This window comes from Magnolia sinica, chromosome 4 (assembly GCF_029962835.1).
Source record: "Magnolia sinica isolate HGM2019 chromosome 4, MsV1, whole genome shotgun sequence".
NCBI classification, from domain to species: Eukaryota; Viridiplantae; Streptophyta; class Magnoliopsida; order Magnoliales; family Magnoliaceae; genus Magnolia; species Magnolia sinica.
The window spans coordinates 110,401,727-110,423,791 of NC_080576.1; the positions used below are offsets into that span (position 1 = coordinate 110,401,727).

General features: G+C 41.9%; 1 protein-coding gene across 1 annotated transcript; it reads right to left on the reverse strand.

Annotated features, from left to right (window-relative positions):
- Positions 1 to 2,189: 2,189 nt before the first annotated feature.
- On the reverse strand, positions 2,190 to 4,433 carry LOC131243796 (L-type lectin-domain containing receptor kinase SIT2-like). The gene has a single exon (XM_058243378.1). The coding sequence runs from the start codon at positions 4,229 to 4,231 to the stop codon at positions 2,234 to 2,236; it is 1,998 nt and encodes a 665-aa protein (XP_058099361.1). The 5' UTR covers positions 4,232 to 4,433; the 3' UTR covers positions 2,190 to 2,233.
- Positions 4,434 to 22,065: the final 17,632 nt, after the last annotated feature.

Below are 22,065 nucleotides of genomic sequence, written 5' to 3' on the forward strand. Positions count from 1 at the left end.
GAAGGATCGACTGATGATGTGAACTCAAAATTATTTCAAGATTACATTGAAGTAAATCCCATCTAAAGTGGCCACAATATTTGAACGGTTCATGATTAGTTGTGTGTATGCCATGTATATAACCTTCGTGGCATGCATATGAACCACCACATTCAACCAGAGTATTTCTGCTCTTTTGATGGACTTCCGTCAATCACAGGATTTTCAAAATATCATGATTTTTCATAAAACATGGACCCCACAATACTATCCCGTTAATTCAAGAAAATTTTAAAATATTATAATTTCCAGCAAATATATTGTGAAATTATTGCTATTTTAGTTAAATTTTAGCGATTTTTAAAGAAAATTCCTAATATGCTTTTTTCAGAAGAGAAATTATGGAAGTACCTCATGTATTGTTTATTTTTTCTTTAAAGCAATAAAGTCAGAAAATTTAGGAGCCCACATGGTATCTGTATAACATTTATCCAGTCAAACATATGCACCCAAGCATAAAATTACACGGATTAAAAATCTTTTTGATTGATTACCGGATGGACCAAGGTGCATTTTAGTATTTTTAAGTGGTGTATATTTTTTTATGGTGTCGCTTATCTTATATTTATATTATCCAACTATCGGTTCTTCTAAGGATCAAGGCGAATTGCATTTGTTGAACATGTTAGATTATAAAAATCATGTGGCTCCACAATGCTCCACTTCATCACTTTCTAAAGAAAGTGCATTGTAGGCAATATGGTAATTTCACTGATAAATGAAAAAACTTTCCTAACCATTTAACTTATAAAGCCATTATTTGGCAAAATTCTAATTTTGGAGAAATTTTGTGGTAAAAATTCTTAAATTTTATTACACAAATATATGGAATTTTTTCCTCGTAAATCTTAAATTTACCAAAGAATATCCTCACAAATATGAAGATGTGGGTAGCTCTTTGAGGAGGAAAGTTATCAAAATACCATCATATACTGTTTTTACTTAAAAAGTATTGAAGTTAGAAAATTTTAAGGCCCACTATGTGTATAACATCCAACCTGTTAATCATATGCATCCAACCATAATAATCACACAAACCAAAAATCTTTCTAATTGAATCACACACACACACACACACACACACACACAAGGTATGGCTCACCTTGCTTTCAGATCAACCAAAGTTTTGGTTCTTTTGAACATTGTGGTGGGTTGCATCTACCTCAAACAAATTGGATATGATAGAAATATCATGTGGGCTTTCGCAATTATATACTTTATGGCTTTTTAAGGAAAAAAGAAGTATACAGTAGGCATTATAGTAATTTCATTACTAAAAAACACTTATGTAGCATTTTACTTCATAAAGGCATTATTTGATAAAATTCTAATTTTTGAGAAATTTGATTGTAAAAATTCCAAATGTATATCTAACATTTAGCATTATTTATTAATCAATAATAACTAATTTTTTATTTTTTACAAAATTTCCTAATAACATTATGAAAAAACTGTAAAAATTGAAATTCTCCCGTCATTTGATAACTCCTCTGCTTACCCTTGTTGGAATGGCCAAGCTGAAGGTGTTATGTATACAGAGAATCATTTTATCTCTTGCTATCTTCATCGATCATTTGATTAGGGTTTTCAATATTTCAGACTGAATCTCCTAGTTCATCAAATATTACCACACTTCCTTCAAGAAAGGCTTGAACAATCGTCCCAAATGTGAAGGTGTATTCGTACTTAGTCTATATGTCCGGATCAAGTTTCTTTGCATAGGTAGACCATGCGTAACTATTTTATTTTTACTAAACTTGAGCACTACTCTGCTCACAACCTCAACATGAACTCTATTTTTTTCAATACATCCATGCATGTTAAGTGAACGGTGTATACCTACTCTGGTTGAATATTCATACACTATGATTCGGGCTCTCACTTTGGACAAACGGCATCCATTGTTTCAAAAACCAAATCGTTGATATTATGTTCCTCGCATGAAAGATGAGGCTAATCTATCCACGGTTTGGATCATCCAAAGACAGTTCTCATTTATATTTAGTTACACATAATTCCTCCACATGGCGTGTCTAGGCGCTTCTACCATTATCCACAGCTTTATAAAGTCTATGGAGGGAACGTAAGCCACGTATCAGCCAACCGGCAGTAAAGCTAAGGACGAAAAAAAAGGGTGATGCGTCACGCATCACAGCAACCTCAACTTTAGTGTTTAACACCTTACCATCGTCCATCAAAGGCCACTGGAAAGCGCCGATTCTGGCAGCGATGATGTGCATGCAAACCACTGTTCCGAGGAAGACGGATATGACAAGCGTAGATCATTGGGCCCTTCAGAAGGGCCCACTGCCAGGATCGCCGCACCCAGATCATCGGGTGAGAGATCGGGTAAAGGTGCATCGCGGTCCAAAAACTTAACTACTTGCCGCATGCTCGGCCTTGCGGCCGTCAACGGATGCGAACACAGCAATCCAAGCTTCAGCACCAACTCCATCTCCTCCACCTCGTAGTCAACTCCCAGTTTCAAATCCGCTGCTGCCAGAATTGTCCCTTTCCTCCAGCATTTTGAAATCCATTCGACCAAGATAATCTCATCCACTGACAATTGAGGATCGATGGACCTCCTCCCACAAGCAACCTCGAGCATGAAAGCTCCGAATGCGAACACGTCAGTGCTTGTGGTGGCCTTCCCGGTCCTAGTCAGGTCCGGTGCAAGATATCCGAAGGTCCCCACCATGTGGGTCGTCTGTGGATCAGTCCCATGATCGTACAATCTGGCAAGGCCGAAGTCGCCTAATCTACCGTTCATCTCGTTATCTAATAAAACATTGCTGGCTTTGATGTCTCTGTGAAGAACCACCTGCTCCCATTCCTCGTGCAAGTATAGAAGTGCTGAGGCTACTCCTTTGATTATCCGAAACCGTTGACTCCATCTCAGCATCGAATTTGGATGATCAAAGAGGAACTTGTCTAAACTTCCATTAGGCATGAAATCATAGACCAATAGGAGCTCTCTCTTTCGCCGGCAATAGCCGAGAAGTTGCACCAAATTTCGGTGACGGAGGCGACCCAAGCTCACAATCTCTGATATGAATTCTCGCATCCCTTGTCGAGATTCATGAGAGACTCTCTTCACAGCCACTTCAATCTTTGATGCCGATAGAACTCCTCGGTAAACCCTCCCAAAACCTCCGACCCCTAGGAGATCTCTGTCTGTGAAGCCCTTAGTAGCAGTATATAGATCCTTGTACGAGAACCGGTGGGGCCCGAAGTCACGTTCCCAGTCCTCTTGTATTTCGGCGAACTTGATCTTCCTTATCACGATAAGTCCGACAGCTAAGATGGCCATTAACATTAAAACTGAAACAATTACTGGTAACCCAATTGTTAAGACCTTCGATTTCTTTTTGGGTTGCGGAAGATTAGGAAGTTGCCAGAGATCAAGGGCCTGAGCTTGACCGTTCATCTTAAAGCTCCATCCCAAGATGTAATGAGATGATTGGAACCGCCTGGTTGTTGAAGAGAACCCGATATACATGTTGTCTAAAATAATTGATGAAAGATTCACCGTCGATGACAAGAGTGGAAGATCAGGTTTAGGTAAACCAATAGGAGATAATGTTACATTGAGTTGGTTTTGGAAACCATTGTATTCTACCCAAACATGCATCAGGTCTCCGCTTATAAGGCTTAGATTCTCAAACCTCCGGCTCACATTACTGAAGTAAGCAGCAGGAGCGGAACTGATGGAATCTAAGCCATTGATGTCGATTCCGATATGGTTCTCATCGATATCACGGAATTCTGGATTAAAGAATGTGTCGAACTCAATGGCAGCCATGTGATTCGACGATTTTCCGTTGTTCGTCTCATTGAAGATGCCCATGTATTTACCATTTTCACCTCCTGGGAACTCTTTCGAAGGTGAGATCACGAAGACAACTCCGGAGCCACTTAAATCCGGATCCTGGGGTAAGATTGCAAAGACGAAATTGGTAGAGAAAGAATGAGTTTTACCGTGTGAAGGTTTGAAGTGAAGGGGAACGGGGTACATGGCATGGCCCTTTTGACGTATGGCATTGTTGAGCCGAAGGAGGCCATTGGACGTGATCTCCGCCTCACCACCCAGGCTCATGTTAGCACCACGGAATCCTCTGTAAATGAAATTACCATCGCCTTCGGAAGCTGCAATTCCCATGAAGAGAAACCATAATAGGAGTTTACAAAACATGGCTGAAAGCTTCCAATGGCTTCCAGCTAAGGCAATGCAATATCACCAGATCAGGCGTTCCAAATAGGCCCTAATGAATTGTAGTATTGTTTATAACAGGGATTTTGACCATACTTGCGTCGTTGTATGTTGTATAGTCAAATTCTCGAAAGAGAGATTCGACATCCAAATATCCTTACGTAGCATTCTCCAAGTCTCTAGAAGTTTTATTATTATTATTATTATTTACCAAGTTGCCCTTGTTCTTAGTTCAATTGTTGCACAGTATTTTAATGAATAAGAAGTTACCTCATGTTTAAAGTTGAGAAAGTGAGGTGGATGGAAGCCTTTTTGGGCATGGGCAAGGCCCAACTCGTGGGACTACATTGATTTATGTGTACAATCTATGCTGCTCATCCTTTTTGCCGTGTCATTTTAGGGTTGGGGCCCAAATATCAGCCTGATCTAGAGCTCGTGTGGGCCACATAATAAAAAATAATGGTGACAATGACACCCATTGTTGAAACTTTCCAAGCTCACTATGATGTTTGTTAGAAGTGGACACTGCCAAAGTTAGGACTTTTTGGGTCCACGGCGAGCTGGATGACAAGGTGGACGGAATAGATCACCTCATTATGGGCATTGACTTCTATTATTTAAAAATAATCAAATTAGTAATTATATTAACCTGACAACCACGACCCTTACCATGTTATATGGGTCATGGTTGTAAGGTGGTAAGGGGAGGTTGTTATGCTATATAGGTCGTGGTCGTCATGTTACATGGGTCGTGGTTGTCATGTTATATAGGTCGTGGTTGTCATGGGTCATAGTTGCCATGTTATATGGGTCGTGGTTGATATGGGCCGTGGTTGTCATGTTATATAAGTCATGTTTATCATGTTATATAATTCGAGGTAGTTATGTGATGTGTGGAGGTCGTGTTTATTATGTTATATGGGTCGAGGTTGTCATGTGACATGTGGAGGTTGTGGTTGTAGTGTAATAAGGGTCGAGGTTGTCATGTTATAAGGGTTATGGGTCCTGTTGTGATTTATGTGTCGAATCTAATCCATCCATTGGATTTAGAATTTAATTCAATGACGTGGGCCAAAAAATGAGTTATATCTAAAAATTTTATGCCCCCAAAAAGTTTTCAATTTCACTGCTTTCTATGGTGTAGTCCACATGAGCCTTTGATATGCCTCATTTTTAGGCTCATTCCTTCAAAATGATCTTTCAAAATGAATGGACAACATGAATAAAATATATACATGACAACCACGACCTATATAACATGACGACCATGACCATTACCACATTACAACCACAACTCATATAATATGACAACCACGACCATTACTACATTACAACCACGACTCATATAATATAACAACCTCGACCATTACAATATAATAACGTAAAGATCATGATTGTAATGTGGCAAGGGTCGTGGTTGCTAGGTTGGTGTAATTAATAACTTGATTATTTTTAAATAATAGGAGTCCAGGCTTACAATGGGGTAATCCGTTTCATCTATCTTGTTGGCCAGCTCGCCATGGGCCCAAAAAGTCCTGACTTGAGCAGTGTCCACTTCTAACAAACATCACAGTGAGCCTGAAAAGTTTCAACAGTGGGTGCCATTGTCACCATTATTTTCTATTATGTGGCCCACACGAGCTCTGGATCAGGCCAATATTTGGGCCCTAGCCCTAAAATAATATGACAAAAAAGATAAGCGGCATGGATTATACACATATATCAACATGGGCCCCACGAGTTGAGCTTTGCCCACGCCCAAAAAGGCTTCCGTCCACATCACTTTCTCAGCATTAAATGCAGTGTAACTTTTTATTCACACAAAATCATACAACTACTAAACCAAGAACAAAGATAATTTGATAAAAAAAAGAAAAATCTTAAGACATGTAAGATAGCTACCCTTGGAATATTTGAAAGGTCAAATCTCTTTTAAGAATTTGACCATACAATGATGGAAAGACAGTCAAAAGCCCTTTATAATAAATGTGTTGTATATATACATACATTGGTATGGCCCACTTGAATAATGGATGGGCATGATTTTCGGTCCTCCACCTAGATGGGCCTAACATAAGTATTGTACATGCAGGGTCGGTTTGGATGCGTGAAACATTTCTGACCGTGGATGGCGCATGTGTAATCGATCTCATTAGGTAGGAAGGGCTCTAATCTATCATTTACCACCTTGGATACTAAAACCAACAATCCCAACCGTTTGATTTATATGCTCACTTTTAGCCCTGAGATTGGATGTCTTTCAAAAAGCATACTCCTAGTACCATATCTTCAATCCTTACGAGTGATGTATGCGCGTTGCCAGTTCAACATCAAGTGACAAAACTAGGACGGTGGGGAAAGATGGACCGTAACAGGCCATTTACACAGCGTACGTGAAAAATAGCCGACATCTTGTGGATCCAACGTGCTGTATGCGTGCACTCTCCTGCGTTCATCTATAACTATTATTTGAGCCGTACATACACAAGATATTTCCATTTAGAAAATCATACGGGCTACACAGAAGATACGTTTGTTTTTCCACTTACACCACTAAATAGTCAATACTTTTGTAATTGTGTGGTGATGTAACGGACATTTGGCAACGATGAGTTTATTACTCCTTGTTTCAATTAAAAATAATATTTTTGACGGTCGATTTATGAGATATAATGGCAGTTTAAACAACCACATGAAAATGAAAACGATAACCATGGCTCAGTTAGGAAAATGGAAAATCAAACCGCCCTAAGGTCGTTTACATGCCGTGCCTTGTACGTTGCGGTTGACTTGACCGACTGCAATGGACGTGAATTTGTGCATAAATTTCAAAGGTGGGGGTTAACTTGACGAACTACAATCAATGTTTGGATTTCTGCATAAATTCCATCGGTGGGGTTTGACGCGACCAAGTGCAGTGGATGTTTGGATTTCTGCATAAATTCCACAAAATACTACGACTGATCTCATTTTTGAATCTGTACCGGGATGTCAAGGAGTCATTTTGCAAACCAAACGAAGAAAACGCGTTTCCCTCATTGGAAACCGTGATCTTCATAGTTCATTAGGGACGCGGATTAGCTACTGAACCAAGTCACGTCACCACGTTTTGTTGGCACTACTATGATGTATGTGTTGCATCCACACCGTCCATCCATTTTGGAGAGATCATTTTTTAGCATGAGAGAGAGTTTGAGGCAGATTCAAAGCTTAAGTAAACCCACCACAGAAAACAGTGGGGATTGAACGACTACCCTTAAAAACTTCTTGGGGCCACGGAAGTTTTCGATCAAACTGATATTTGTGTTTTACCTCATTCCATGTCTATGTTAACTTATAAACAGGTTGGATCTCAAATAAACATCACGGCGGGTCCACATGAGCTGTGGATCTGCTTATAATATCTCCAAATAGATTGATGACGTGGATACAACACATACATTGGTGGAGCCCACAAAACATGGTGACGTCACTTCAGTAGCAAGTTTGCTTTTTTATTTATTTTATTTTTTAATCTTTAAAAAAGAAAAAACTTTTTCTATTGCTTATGCAATTTTGTAATTTTATTTTATTTTTTTGTATTTTTTTTTAAATTACATCCTCGTATTTCCACTGGGCTCCACAAAAATAACAACAGGCCTCACTTATCATGTTGCAAAAAAATCCAAAACGAAAAAAAAAATGAAGAGAGTCAAATTCAGACTATCTTTTGCCAGCCCTTTCTATATATGCTGAAGGATCGAGGATGAGGAGGGAGATGAAGGACGGAGCCTACCAACCGTAACCATTGGCCCCAACCATATCCAAGAGAGACTTTCCACTGTTGGCGCAAGAACAGCCACCCAAAAGGCCCACTACCAGATAGGCCCTGTACCAGGCATCCTGCCCTTTCACTACTCCCCCTGCAACCACTCCTGCAAACTGCCCCCCTCACATTCTCTGCATAGAAATAGCTGGTTTTATGATAATTACTGCTCCAAGCCCTAAACAGTCTAGCAGTAGGGCACCCCTTGAGCCTGTGAATACATTGTCCAATTGATTGGCACTACCCAAGCAGGCCAGGCCGTCCGCCACGCTGTTGGACTTCCTTGGGATGTGATTAATCAAAATTAATACGGTGCCCCTAATGTGATCAAATCGTCTTTTCCAGTAGTAGATATTCCACGGCACTTGGTCTTCCATTGCGAACATGCCACCACCGTTTTCGAGTCGCTTTCCACTTCCACCATGTTGAGACCGAGGTCCATACATTTGTTTAGGTTGTCCACTTCTACTTTGGCCTCGGCTTGAAAGTTGGTCCCAACACCATAGCCTTTGGTGAATCCAAAGATAAGAGACCCTCTTCCATCTCTACAAACTCCACCACTTCCCTATGAGCCTGGGTTTCCCTGTGAAGACCTGTCTACATTCAACTTCAGCCAGCCCTACTTTGGCCTCCGCCATATTACTATTGAGATGGAGGAGGTGTTAACTGAGTTAGGCTGGAGGCCTAAGTCCTGGACCGCATCCAGGTTGCTCTGGTTTGTGCATGGGGGGAATGGGAAGGACTTCATGATGAGGGAGACCCATTTTCTTATCCCATGAACTGACCTATCCACGTTGATTTCAGTTTCCTCGAAGTGTTTTCCATTTATGGCTGTCCAAATTTCCCAAAAAATGAGGGCCTGGGCAAGGGCTCGAAGGATACCGATGCTGGACTTGTCAGTTGCCGCGGTCCACTATTGTGTTGCTCGGTCCGCTGCTGATTGCCCGGGAAGGAAGGAAAACGAGAGGATGGAAGAGAAGTGAGCCCACAATTTTCTAGCCAAATCTTCGGTCGCAAAGAGGTGGTCCAGCGATTCCTCCTGGTGAGAGTTGCCCGCGCTGCAACAGATGCAGCTAGATGCCAAAGTTACCCCTTTTTTCTTGACGCTGGCCTCCCAGGGACTGCTTCTAAGAGTAATTTCCATACAAAAACTGCCATATTGGGAGGCACCTTGGTGTGCCACACCAACTTTGTCTAGGATCTACTGGCACTAGTCGAGCGAATGACCCTCCAAGCAGATTTGACGGTGAATTTACCTGACGGATCCCTGATAAGTTTGCTACTGTCAGGTTCAGTAGCCAATCCGCATCCGTTCATTACATCTAGTAAAAGGTGGAATTTTCAGAGGTGTTTATCTTCTTAAATCCAAACGCATGGTATACACCATCATTACATTGTCATTGATAATGTGTAGAATGCTGACCAAAAAAAAAAAAAACAACGCCCTTTACAGGTAACTATGTAATGATGCATATGCATCTACGCTGGAGTGGAGTGGTTCACAAGGTAAAGCCCGTGAGATACAGGATGACAACAGGGTGGCTTCTATAGTGAGACCCGTGAGACGCAGAGTAGCCTACAGAGAAGTCTCAATAGGGTTGCTTGGGAGAGCCTGTATAGCGGAATATTTTTGTACTTCTCCAATAAAGGCCTGTTTGGCTGGGTGGATTGGAAGGGATTGAATGGTACTAGGGTGGATGACATGGATTTCTAGGTAATGATGGTGTTGTCAGTGGATTGTCTTGAGATCCATGGGATTGCTATATCCAGTCTGCTTGGCACGCCCGGCCAATCCGGGATTAAACCTTCCCATCCCTTTCAATCCGTCAAACCAAACAGATCCCAGGCAAATTTAAAAGGATTAGGGTGGATTGGATGGGATTTAAAGGTAATGATGGTGTTGTCAGTGGATTGTCTTAAGATCCATGGGATTGGGATCAGATCACCGACTCTGTTTGGCATGCCCGGCCAATCCCGGGATTTAACTTCTAATCCCTTCCAATATCATCCAATCCCTTCCAATCCGACCGGCCAAACGGGCCCTAAAGTTTTTGGTGCATTGGCCAGTACTCACTGCATCATGTAAGATTGCCATCACAACTATTAAGGGTTGTTAGTTTTTGGGTAATTACCTATAATTACTCGGTAAGAAGTAATGAATATTTACTCTAGGAATTAATTCTAATCGTAATTAAGCAAATAACAAGGGCAAAACATAAGAGTAAAATCAAGAACACCCATTGTTATATATGTGTCTAATCCATGTTATCCATCCACTTTACCTGGTCATTTTAGGCATGAGCCTAAAAATGAGGTAAAGCACGAGTGGGCAACACTACAAGAAACAGGGGGAATTGGCTACCTATTGTCTAAAACTTCCTAGAGGTTGCAAAAATTTTAGATCAAGCAAATATTTTTGTTTTTCCTTCATCTATATCCGTGTGATCCTATAAATAGGTTAGATGATAAATACATAGTTAAATAGAAAAACAAATAGGCCCTAAGTTTTCACGATGTGGCCTAAATGAGTTCTGTATAGGCTGATTTGTATGAATCCTTAGTCAGACCTAGGCATCGAGTCGAGACAGACCGAGTTAGGACTGACCTGACTCAATCCCGTTTTGAAATAGAGCTGACCTGAACTTGACCCGACTTAGCACCGAGTCCAACATGCCTGACCTATTTCAAGTCCGGGTTAGGCCTGGACTGATCCAAATCGAGTCCAACGCGATCACAAGTACCGAGTCAGCACTGAGTCGGGCCGAGTGCAGCAAGTATGCACAAGATGACATCACAACTCAAAACCTAGGTGCAGTTGCCAGAATTGCAGTCTCTCCATAAGCTACATGGCATCTCAGATCTAAAACGTCAGATTTGAATTTTATATATATATATATATATATATATATATATATGGGTTGAGTTTCAAATCGAGTCAAATCACTATGGAGTTGGATTTTCGGTTGAGTTGAGTCAAGTCACTCAGTGACTCAAACTCGACTCAGTTATGACCCGACTTGACTTGTTTGAGTTCAAATTGTAAGAAGTTAACACGATTTGGATTAATTCATCCACTCGGTTCAGATCGAGTTGGATCTGAAGGACGAGTCGCACCTTGCCCGGTTCTATGCATGGCAAGCAAACTTGATATGTTATAGTGTGATGAGCAAATTCTGTGGGGCCCAGCGTGATGTTTCTATTCTATCCACACCATTCATCCGTTTCTATATGTTATTTTAGGGCATGACCCGAATGTCGAAGCATATCCAAAGCTCCAGTGGACCATACCAGAGAAAACAGTGGGGATAATGATGTCCACCGTTGAAACCTTCTTGTGGCCTACAGTGATGTTTATTTATTGTCCAACCTGTTCATAAGGTCACACAGACATAAATGAAGGGTAAACGGCCTTGATCCAAAACTCGTGGCCCTATGAAGTTTTCACCGGTATGCATCCAATTGACACTATTTCCTATGGTGTGGTCCACTTGAGCTTTGGACATGCTTAAATTTGGGGCTCAAGCCCTAAAATGAGCTGAGGAAACGGATGGACCATGTGGATAAAGCACATTCATCACGGCGGGCCTCACAGAGATTTCTCGTAGCGTGGTGACTTGTTCACTACGCAGTCGGCGTCCATTGCTCACATCTATCGTCCACCGAGCGGATGACTAACAACATGTGATGACCTTGTGCAAAAATCAGCTCCATCCCCTCTGAGCTGATTCTCATGGGTGGGGCCAACCTATTGGACGGGTTGGATGTCGCACATATGATAGCGTTATCCACTGGTTGGATGGTAATTTATCGTCCAACCGGTGGAACATTAGAAAGGTATGATTTTCCTTGCAATTGGAAATTTTATACACCTACAAAACGTGACCACCGCTTCTGTGAAGAGAACGAGTGTCATGGCCCACCTGAGTCCTTGAATATCATGATTTATTTATTTATTTATTTATTATTATTATTATTATTATTATTATTTGTTTTTATGAATAGTTTCATCCCGACGAGGTACGTTAGATGAATGGACCACAGTGGGCCTTACGCAGACCTAATGGTGGGCGTTCACAACTGTTTCCTGTAGTATGGCCTACCTAAGTTTTTGGGTCATCGTGATTTCTGGATCCCTGGCTGAAGAAGAGACAGCGTACCTGATGAACGGGTTGGATCTCATGAAAGCTCCACCCAGGCACGCATGTCACGTTAGGGGGAGTTCAAGTTCTGGTGGGCCATCCAGCGGTTTCTCTCATGGATGCTCAAACACCCGCAAATATTTATTTATTCGCAAATTTGCGTAGCGGGAAACATTACTGTGTTGGAGCTCGGCGGGACCCACCGAGATGTATAAGTGCCTTCAAACCCATCCATTAGATGCGGCCCCCACATTAGGCATTGGTCCCAAAATCCGGCCTATCATAACTCAGGTGTGCAACACAAAAAGGGACAATGGGGAACACCCACAGTATACTCTTCCAGATGAAATGTGGTATTTACCGTGTTGTGTGTACGTCATCCAACTCTTTCAGCAGGCGAACCCCACCAGGATAAAGGACAAACCAAATATTAAGCTTCAAAACTTTGGTGGGTCACAACAATTCAACATACAGTCTTTAGTCGTGATTGTGCATTTCTCCCTATGGTGTGTCCCACCTGAGTTTGGATGGGATTATTCTTGAGATATGTAGTGAAAATGAGATGGCGCAACAGATCCACTGTTTGGATTTCATATAAATATAAGGGTGGGCCCCACACAACTCCAAAGTATGTTAATGACTGCTGAACCATTCATTCCAACATATAAGATCATTCCTTGTTATTCTCTTATCCAATTAATAACGACTGGGATCATCACATTGAAGTGATTTTTAGACCCCAGTTCTAATAAAATGTTGCAGCCAGGCAGGGGTGGCAATGGCTGGGTTTGAGCTTAGGCCTATGCCAGCATGGCACTTAAGACCCAATGCCCAATTCCAACTCAAGTTAGCCCAACTGGTAGACTGAGTGGAGATACCTCGTTCCAACACTTGAGGTCTTGGTATCGATCCCTAGTGGGGGTGGCTAACATCGAGTGTGTGTACTGACATCGGTGTGTAGTAACCAGCTAACCCAAAAAACAAAAAAAAAAACAAAAAAAAGGTTCGGCATGACCGTAGCACAGCCAGACCAAGCCCAAGCTGAAAAAATTTGTTGGGTTGGGCCTAACGTGGCCTGTCCCAAAGAATGATGAAGTCCCATTTCTTACTTGAATGTTCCTAACATATCTGTTGATCATGTGGGCCACATATGCATAAAGAGTTTATTTTCAAGCTAGATGGGTTGCCTAAACGAGGATTGAAATGGTATATTTGTAAGATACAGCACATGTACAAGAGAGGCCAGGCCCAGCTGGGTTGCGCAAAAAGGACTTGAGCCCAAGTCAGACCTAATTGGTCTTCTTCTCTCATACCAGATGATACAGAGAATACCAGAGAGCTGTTTGGGAACCACCAGAAAACCCCTTTATCCTGGCCCTTTCAAGAAATCTTACAGAGATATCCCCATGGGCTACCCTGCAGGTTCCACAATAAGACCCAACCCGTGGCCATCCTGCATTTCACAGTCCCCACATTGTGTATCACCCCACCCTAATGTGGAGATGCACCTGCATAATAGAACACGAGCTTAAGCCTTATAAGTGGAGAATCCATGCAAATTTTGTATAGATTAAGATAGAGTTGGTAAATTCAACAACTGTATCCCGGAGAATTGTGTCTCACTTCAGTAAAAAGATTGTGAGATTATAAACAAGTTGCATGCACCTCCACGTGTATGGATTCCCTCCTCAAACTCAATCTGGTATTTGAGAACTATTTGAATTTGATAGGAAGTAACACATTTATTGAAAAATAAAAGGAAAAACTCCCATAAAGCCTCCAAGAATTACAGCAGAAAATAATAAAATTAACTCAGGCATTGATGAGCAAAGACGGTAAAATGCAATTCCAGTTATCACAAACTTCAGGTAATAAATACCAATAGAAGGAAACAAACGCGAATGGAGAACGCCTTCAGAGTGAGAATCTCCAGCTATAGAAGTAGGTTGTTGATGGATCCTTACTCTTGCTCCGGTGGTAAACTCCTACGAGTTAAAATTAACTCAAGCATTGATGAGCAACGACGGTAAAATGCAATTCCAGTTATCACAAACTTCAGGTAATAGAAGGAAACAAATGCGAATGAAGAACGCCTTCAGGGTGAGAATCTCCAGCTATAGAAGTAGTTTGTTGATGGATCCTTACTCTTGCTCCGGTGGTAAACTCTTACGAGTTTCAACACCCGGTCAAGTTTCGAGCATCCATAAGTGGTGAAATCCCACTAAGGCATGAGTGTGTGGGGTGTGTGTGCGTGTAAAAATATTAAAATAAAAAGAAAAAAGAAAAAAGAAAAAAAGAAGTAGGTTGTTGATAATGGCATAGGTTTAAGGGTCGAATGTTTTGATGCACGAAGGTCTTTCCATGATCACCATCCCCATGTGGGAGAGGGGTCCGCCTAGGAAATCTCGATCGTCTCCATCAACTTTCTCCCTCTTTGCGGCGAACCTTATCTATGATACATTGGACGAAGATCTTCTTTGCATCTTCGGTCATTTTGGGAAACTTCGGGATGTTTTCATTCCATGGAATCGGTGATGTAGAGCAGGTCGCGGACAGTTACATGGCCAAGATGGATTAGAAAAGGCCCGGTCGACGACAGAAGTGATCCAGACCATCGAACCTTAAATCGGGCGTATCTTGCAATCCGGAATGAGTTATCTGACGTAAAATATATGATTTTGGGGTAGAACAAGCTACTGAAGCCAATCAACCTAGTTACGCCAGGTTGCGCAGCCCAGAATTGAGAAAAACCCTTGGATCGACGGTCATTTCCCTATTTTAATTTCATTTTTACTATAAATAGTAAGTTTTAGTTTGATTATAACTCTTCATCCGTCGGGCTTTAGGAGTTGCGCCCAACGTGAAAAGAGCTTAGAATAATTAGGAGAACGGTTTAGTGAAGCCAAATAGGACACTTACTATTTTTGGCCGAAAACCTTGCGCACTAGTAGACATCACGACCGTTTATAAATAATAAGTTTACTATTTATAGTAAGTCGCGGATTCAAGGAGTTTGAGTTGTAGTTTGATTCTAATTTCTTTCCCATTGCTTGGTACCCCTATTTAAAGGGTTGTGAACTTGTTTTTATTCATCAATTAATCAATTTCAAATTTCTTAGAATTTATTTCTATTTTCTGCTTTCTTTCCTCATGGATTCGAGAAGTCTCCGTGAGGAGTCCAGAGAAGCTCCGTGGATTCGGAGTAGTTATCCTCATCACGTTCATCCCTGCGTCAATCGGCAACTAAATCGTCCCCGTGGTTTCGCCTTCATCCGATTTTATTATGAGTTACAATGCAATTCAATGTCTGAACGGATGAAGAATTGATGGTAGGGTTGCTCACATCGATTGGGCGAAAGGGTAATCTCGCACTAGGGCAACAATGCCATTACCAGCTCGACCCCAAAACTAGGCAGAAGTGCCACCTCCGGATCGTTCTTTTGCGGCAGTAGTCAGAGCGTCTAAAAAGGGAGCGTCCAATCTAATGGTAGGGAGCTTGGGGATTACAACCATTGCAGATTCTAAAGTAGTGGAGAACAAGATGCGGGCATTGAATCTTGCTCTGGTGGGGACTGTGATAGATCTGGACATCCGGATTGATAGATTGTCAGGAGCTCTGAAGGCTTCGAGCCTAAAGTCTACAGAAGTGGAAATAGTGAGGATTACAGCCTAGAAATTCCTTCTGACGTTTAAATCAAAAGAGGAGCTTGAGGCGTTCAGGAGAAGTGCTATTTTGCACAAGGAAATGGGGCTACAGACGGTTGAAAGGTGGACTCCAACAGAGGTAATAAGGGGTGATGGTGTCTAGATTCGATTATTCAGCATCACAGCCGATGCCTGGATTGAGTTAGTCATTTTGGATCTGGCAAGCTTCTTCGGTAAGATCATTCAGATAGATTCAAAGTCGAGATTCGCCTATTTCCAGGCATTTGCTCGAATAAAGGTGATTACTGGACTGGGAGTAAACTTCAACCAAGTTTTGGAGCTGATGGTTTTGGGGAAGGCTTATCCCATTATAGCGGAGATGAAACCACTGTTTAAATACGGATGCTCTCCTTCCATCAAGCTTGCTACCAACGAGAGCACCAAGGCTTGGGTGATCAGAAGCTTTCATGGTAAGTTGGGGCCCCTAGTACCTGTTTGTGAAAGGCTCCAACAGAGGTTGAAGCTTCTCAGGTTGGTATTTCAGGACATCAGTCAAGTGCTTGTATAAATGTCAATCCGGGTGATAGTGCTGATGTAAATTTGGGTGTGAGTCCAAAAGCTATTATGGGAGATGCTCTTAGCTACTCTGAGGCTATCTGTGCAAATGAAATTACAGGTAAAAAGGTAGGCGATGGTGATCCAGGATCATTAGTTGATTGTCGAACAGTTAATGCGGTAGTAACAGGTAGTTGAGAGATCCAATGTAAGACACAGTTAAATGGAAGCAAACATGCAATTTCAGGGCAAATGCAGCTGCCCAGCCCACCTGATCCTCTCCTTCAGAAATGCTTTCTGATTTCATATGGGACAAGATAGTGGAGTATCAGCAGGATGGAACCTAGGCCTATTTGATAAAAAAATCAAGCAGAGCAGGAAAAAAGTCAGGTAATAGTAAATCAAGGTGAAGCTGATATGTTATGTGGGCTACAGCCATATTCTCAACCCCAACAGAACAGATATCCTGTGGTTAATCACCTAGAAATGTTCACCCCTTTCACACTAGCCACATTGCGACCACAGGTTAAGGAGGCGAGACCAGCAACTGTCGGCATCTTACAAATGAATTTAGGAAATCAACTTCAATACCAGGAGCAGCTTTACGAGGGGAGGTCTGCTGGTGGTAAGGAGACCCACCTACCACATCTCAGTCATGGTCTGCTGAGCATCAGGGCTGAGGTGACTGTGAGTGGTGCTAACAGTGGAGAGGTTGGCAGGCGGTAATCCGATTACCACCCCTCCTGGACAAATGTGCCCTCTGAGCACACAGCTGTCCCTCTCTCCCAAAAGTTAACTCTTTCACAAATTTGACCTTGAAATTCACTCTATTTACCATCATACCAAGGCTATGAACCTTTAAGGAGGTGCTATATGGCATTAACCTCTCCTCAACCAATTGCAAGCCACCACATCATCATTCACCTTCCAAAGTCCTTAGAATTACTAAAAGACCATCCCAAAAGGCTATAAATATCTCACTCCTCTCCTCATTTTAAAAACAACCCATAACTAACAATCAACTACCAATCCACCAAGAGAGAGAGAGAGAGAGAGGAAGTAAGTGAGAGAAGTGAGTGCTCAAGGTTCCAAATTCCCATTCTTCCAAGCCTCCTCCACTCACTCAAACCTCCTTATCATGATACATCCTAAATATTCAAGTCATTTCAAGTGCAAGCCAAAGATCATACAATCATCATCAACACTTCATATCACACTATTATTTCCCTTCTTAACCCCCCTACTCTTCTAGACTACCATTGAGTGTATGCTTTGTGACTTGCCAAAACCCTGGATCCTGCCACATCAGAAACTTATGGTGGCCTAGTCCATATTTCATCACCACCATTACCTGTTTGAAAATCCCTCTAGACATTCTTTGGACGTTAGCTTTGCGGCTTGCTAGAATTTCAGACCTTGCCACATCAGAAATCCAAGTTTGTCTAGTCCCATTTCAATCTCACCATCCTACCCCTTAAGACTATTTTACCACACAAAGTAAAGACCATACATTCGTATGAGCAGAGAGGGTGCCTAACACCTTCCCTCTTTGTAATCGAGGTCCTTTACTTAGAATCTCAAACTACAAATCAGGAGTCAATTTAAAGCAAGAGAGTCTCCGGATTCTCTAACTTTACATATTCTGCAGGTTCAAGCCAACTACGGAATTTTCAGTTAAGTGGCTAGTGGCGACTTTAAGACTATCGCATCAATAATCCAAATCAGCCTAATCACCCACCATAAACCATAAATCAGCGTGGGCACTGATTTCCTATCGTTCACACTATCTAGACAACAATTCTTAGGGGTTTCCTCGTCTAGAAATTCTAGGGGGTGGAAGGAGAATCAAGTCGAGATCGGTGTGAAGTCTTCCCCTCTCCTCTTCTCTGGGAGAGGTAGATAGGGGAGAATCCTCCCCATCTGATTCTGACACTTCCACTGCTCTTCTTCTTGTTCTTCCCCTCCCTCCCTAGATCTCCACTCAGAGGAGAACCCAATTAGGGGAGCTAGCCTAGAAGTGGATTTTCCCCCTTATTTTTGCAAAGCAGGGATAGAATTTAATAAGGATAGATCGAGCAGTGAAAATGGGAGAAAAGGTGCCAGTCGCCAGCTTATTTTCTGCAAACAGAACAGTCAGGCAAAGGTAGAAGGAGAGTCCAAGATTCAGGAGTAAGACTAGAGAACTTGGAGGAGAAATCTAGCCCAACTATAGAAGATAGTCAGCCTAAGAAGATTATGGGGAGAAAGAAAGGCACCAAGCTAACTAAGAAAAACTCCGACAACATCTCCTCTAGGGCAAAATGGATTTCTAGATTAAGATATCTTCAAAGAAGGGCTGTGATCTCAGGTGTTCCACATGTTAGATAAAATCTTTGTGTGGAATGCCTAAGGGGTAGGTAATCTATCCATGATCAGGACCCTCAAGAGTCAGATTCATACCCATAATTTGTGGATTTTAGCTATTCTAGAACCTATGATCAGGGAATTAAGAAGAGTAGAGATCAGGCTCAAATTGGGTTACCATTCCTCCTTCTCTAATGGAGAGGAGGGAGGTAAGGTTTGGGTTTTCAGCAGAAATTTACCAGATATTGCGATTTGGTCAAAATCTAATCAGACCATCTCTCTTTCAGTTAAATTACCTCCTCTCCAAACTTCGGTTATCTTGTCGTTTATGTATGCTAAATGTGTTAGGATTCAGTAGAGGCTTCTTTGGGAGGATATGGTTGCAATGGCTAGAGCAGTTCAGGGCCCATAGGTCATAAGCGGTGATTTTAATACAGTTGTAGAAGCATCAGAAAGAAGAAGCCGCGAATTTCAAGCTAGTGGCAGTTCAAGGGAGTTCGCGAAAGCAATTAACAACGTCGGGTTGCTAGATGCAGGTTTTATTGTCAGTTGCTTTACCTGGTGTAATAACTAGCTAGGCCTAGCCAGGGTGTGGGATAGATTGGACAGGGTGTTAATAAACGATCTCTGGAACACCTCCTTCCCAAACTTCCAGGTGAAGCATCTCCCCCACTCCAACTCTGATCATGCCCCACTATAACTAGCTCTTCCAAGGTAGGTTTTCACTGGCCCCAAGCCTTTTCGATTTCAAAGAATGTGGCTCCATCATGAGTCATTTCAGCAAGTTGTGAAAACAGCTTGGAAGTCAGAAAATTCGCTGGATCTAATGGAGAACCTCCTTGTCAAACTTAAGAAGGTCAAGAATGACTGAAGATTTGGAACAAGGAAGTGTTTGGGGACATTTTTGCTCGAATTAAGGAAGCAGATCGTGCGGTCCAAGATATAGAAGAGAAGCTGCTTTAGAAAGATAACTCCTCTGGGGTGGAGAGGAGGGACCAACTTCATCTCAGCGAGGCCAGGGCCAATCTATGTCGCTTAGAGCTCATGGAAGAAATTTTTTGGAAACAAAAGGCTAGGAATAATTAGCTGCAGGAGGGAGACAAACATAAATTTTTTTCATGCCTGGGTTTTAGAGAAAAATATAGGAGATCGATGATCAAATCCATAGAGCTTGACTTAGGGAGGATTATTGACTCGCAAGAAGAAATCAAGGGGGAAGCTGTGAGATTCTTCCACAAGCTTTTTTCTGTAAGTGCGGTGGACCAGCAGGAAGACCTCCTCTCTGTCATCCCTGATAAGGTAATGGCGGAGGACAATTCTCTTCCTGGAAGTTAAGCAGGCAGTCATGACCCTTCTAAAGGATGGCGCATCTGGCCCTGATGGCTTTTCAGGTGCATTTTCATGGGTTATTGGGATATAATAGGCCTCAATCTCTTAAAGGCAGCATCATTCTTATTCAAAGGGGGTCATATGGTAAGAGCTTTCACGGCTTCTCTGGTCTGTCTAGTCCCCTAAGGAATTGCCCCAATTTTTTATTTTTTTTTTCAGATTACAGGCCTATTAGTCTTTCTTACTTTGTATATAAAATATTTGCCAAAATTATTTTAGGCTAGGCTGAGTAAGGTGATCCCGAAGTTGATTTCTCCTGAACAAGGAGCTTTTGTCCAAGGGCGTTCGATGGCTGAAAATGTTGCGCTCTCCTGGGAAGTGTTAAGAGACAAACAAAAAAAGTCCACGACGGTAATATAATGGTAAAGGTGGACATGGAGAAGGCTTACGATAGAGTTGAATGAGTCTTCCTAAAGAAAATTCTGGTGCAATTTAGCTTCTCGAACCCCTGGGTGAAGCTAGTGGAACATTGCTGGACTAACTGCTGGTTCTCGGTATTGATTAATGGCGAGTCTGGGGGATTTTTTAAATCTACAAGAGGGCTTCATCAAGGAGACCAGATATCTCCCAGCCTGTTCATATTGGCTGTGGAAGTGATGAGCAGGGGTTTCAAAAATCTGATGGACATGGGCAGCTGCACCCCATCTCAGCTTGGTAGGGGCTATCCTCGGGTTTCCCATCTCCTCTATGCAGACAATACCCTGCTGTTCCTCAACGGGGGTCTAAAGTCGATAAGGTTGAAGCGATTCCTTGATTCCTTTCAAAGAGCTTCAGGTTAGAAAATTAATATGCTTAAAAGTAATTTTCTTTGTTCGAGCCATCTTCCCGCATCCAGGACCTCCTCCATCCTGCGAGCGCTTGGTATGGCTAAAGCTCCTGCTAATCTGATGTACCTGGGAGTTCCAGTTGTTGCAGGAAGAATGAAAATAGTAGATTTCCAGTAGTCGATCGATATGGTGGACAATGACATCAGAGGGTGGCAATCCACGTGCCTCCTTGAAGCTGGTAGAGCTACGCTCTTACAAAACATGTTGAGCAGTATACCGGTGCACTTGTTAGTTGTAGCCCTTGTCCCTTCAGCGGTGTTAAAGGCATTGGAAAGGTGTTTTACTGATTTCTTTTTGGGGTTGGTGATGTAAATTAGGTCGCGGATAATTTCATGGCCAAGATGGATCATAAAAGGCCCGATCGACGATAAAAGTGATCCAGACCGTCGGACCTTAGATCGTGCGTATCTCACAATCTGGAATGAGTTATCGGGAATAAAATATATGATTTTGGGGTAGAACGAGCTACTTTAGCCATCCAACCCTGCTACACTGGGTTATGCAAGATGGATTTGTGAAACACCTCCGGATTGACAATCATTTCCCTATTTTAATTCCATTTTTACTATAAATAATAAGTTTTAGTTTGATTATAACTCTTCATCCATCGGGCTTTAGGAGTTGCGCCCAACGTGAAAAGTGGTTAGAATAATTAGGATAATGGTTTGGTGAAGCCTAATAGGACACTATTTTTGGCCAAAAACCCTTGCACATTAGTAGATATCATGACCGTCTATAAATAATAAGTTTACTATTTATAGTAAGTTACAAATTCTAGGAGTTTTAGTTGTAGTTTGCTTCTGATTTCTCTCCCATTGCTTGGTATCCCTATTTAAAGGGTTGTGAACTCATTTATTTAATTCATTAATCAATTTTGAATTTTATAGAATTTATTTTCTATTTTGCTTTCTTTCTTTCTCATGGATTCGAGAAGCCTCTGTGAGGAGTCCAGAGAAGTTTCGTGGATTCGGAACAGTTATCCTCTTTAGGGAGACGGTGCTCGACCTCATCATGTTCATCCCTATGTCAGTTAGTATCAGAGCGAGGATTTCCCTTAGGCCGATGGCAAATAATGAAGGTATGAGCTAAAATCCTATGGATGGTGATCCAAGG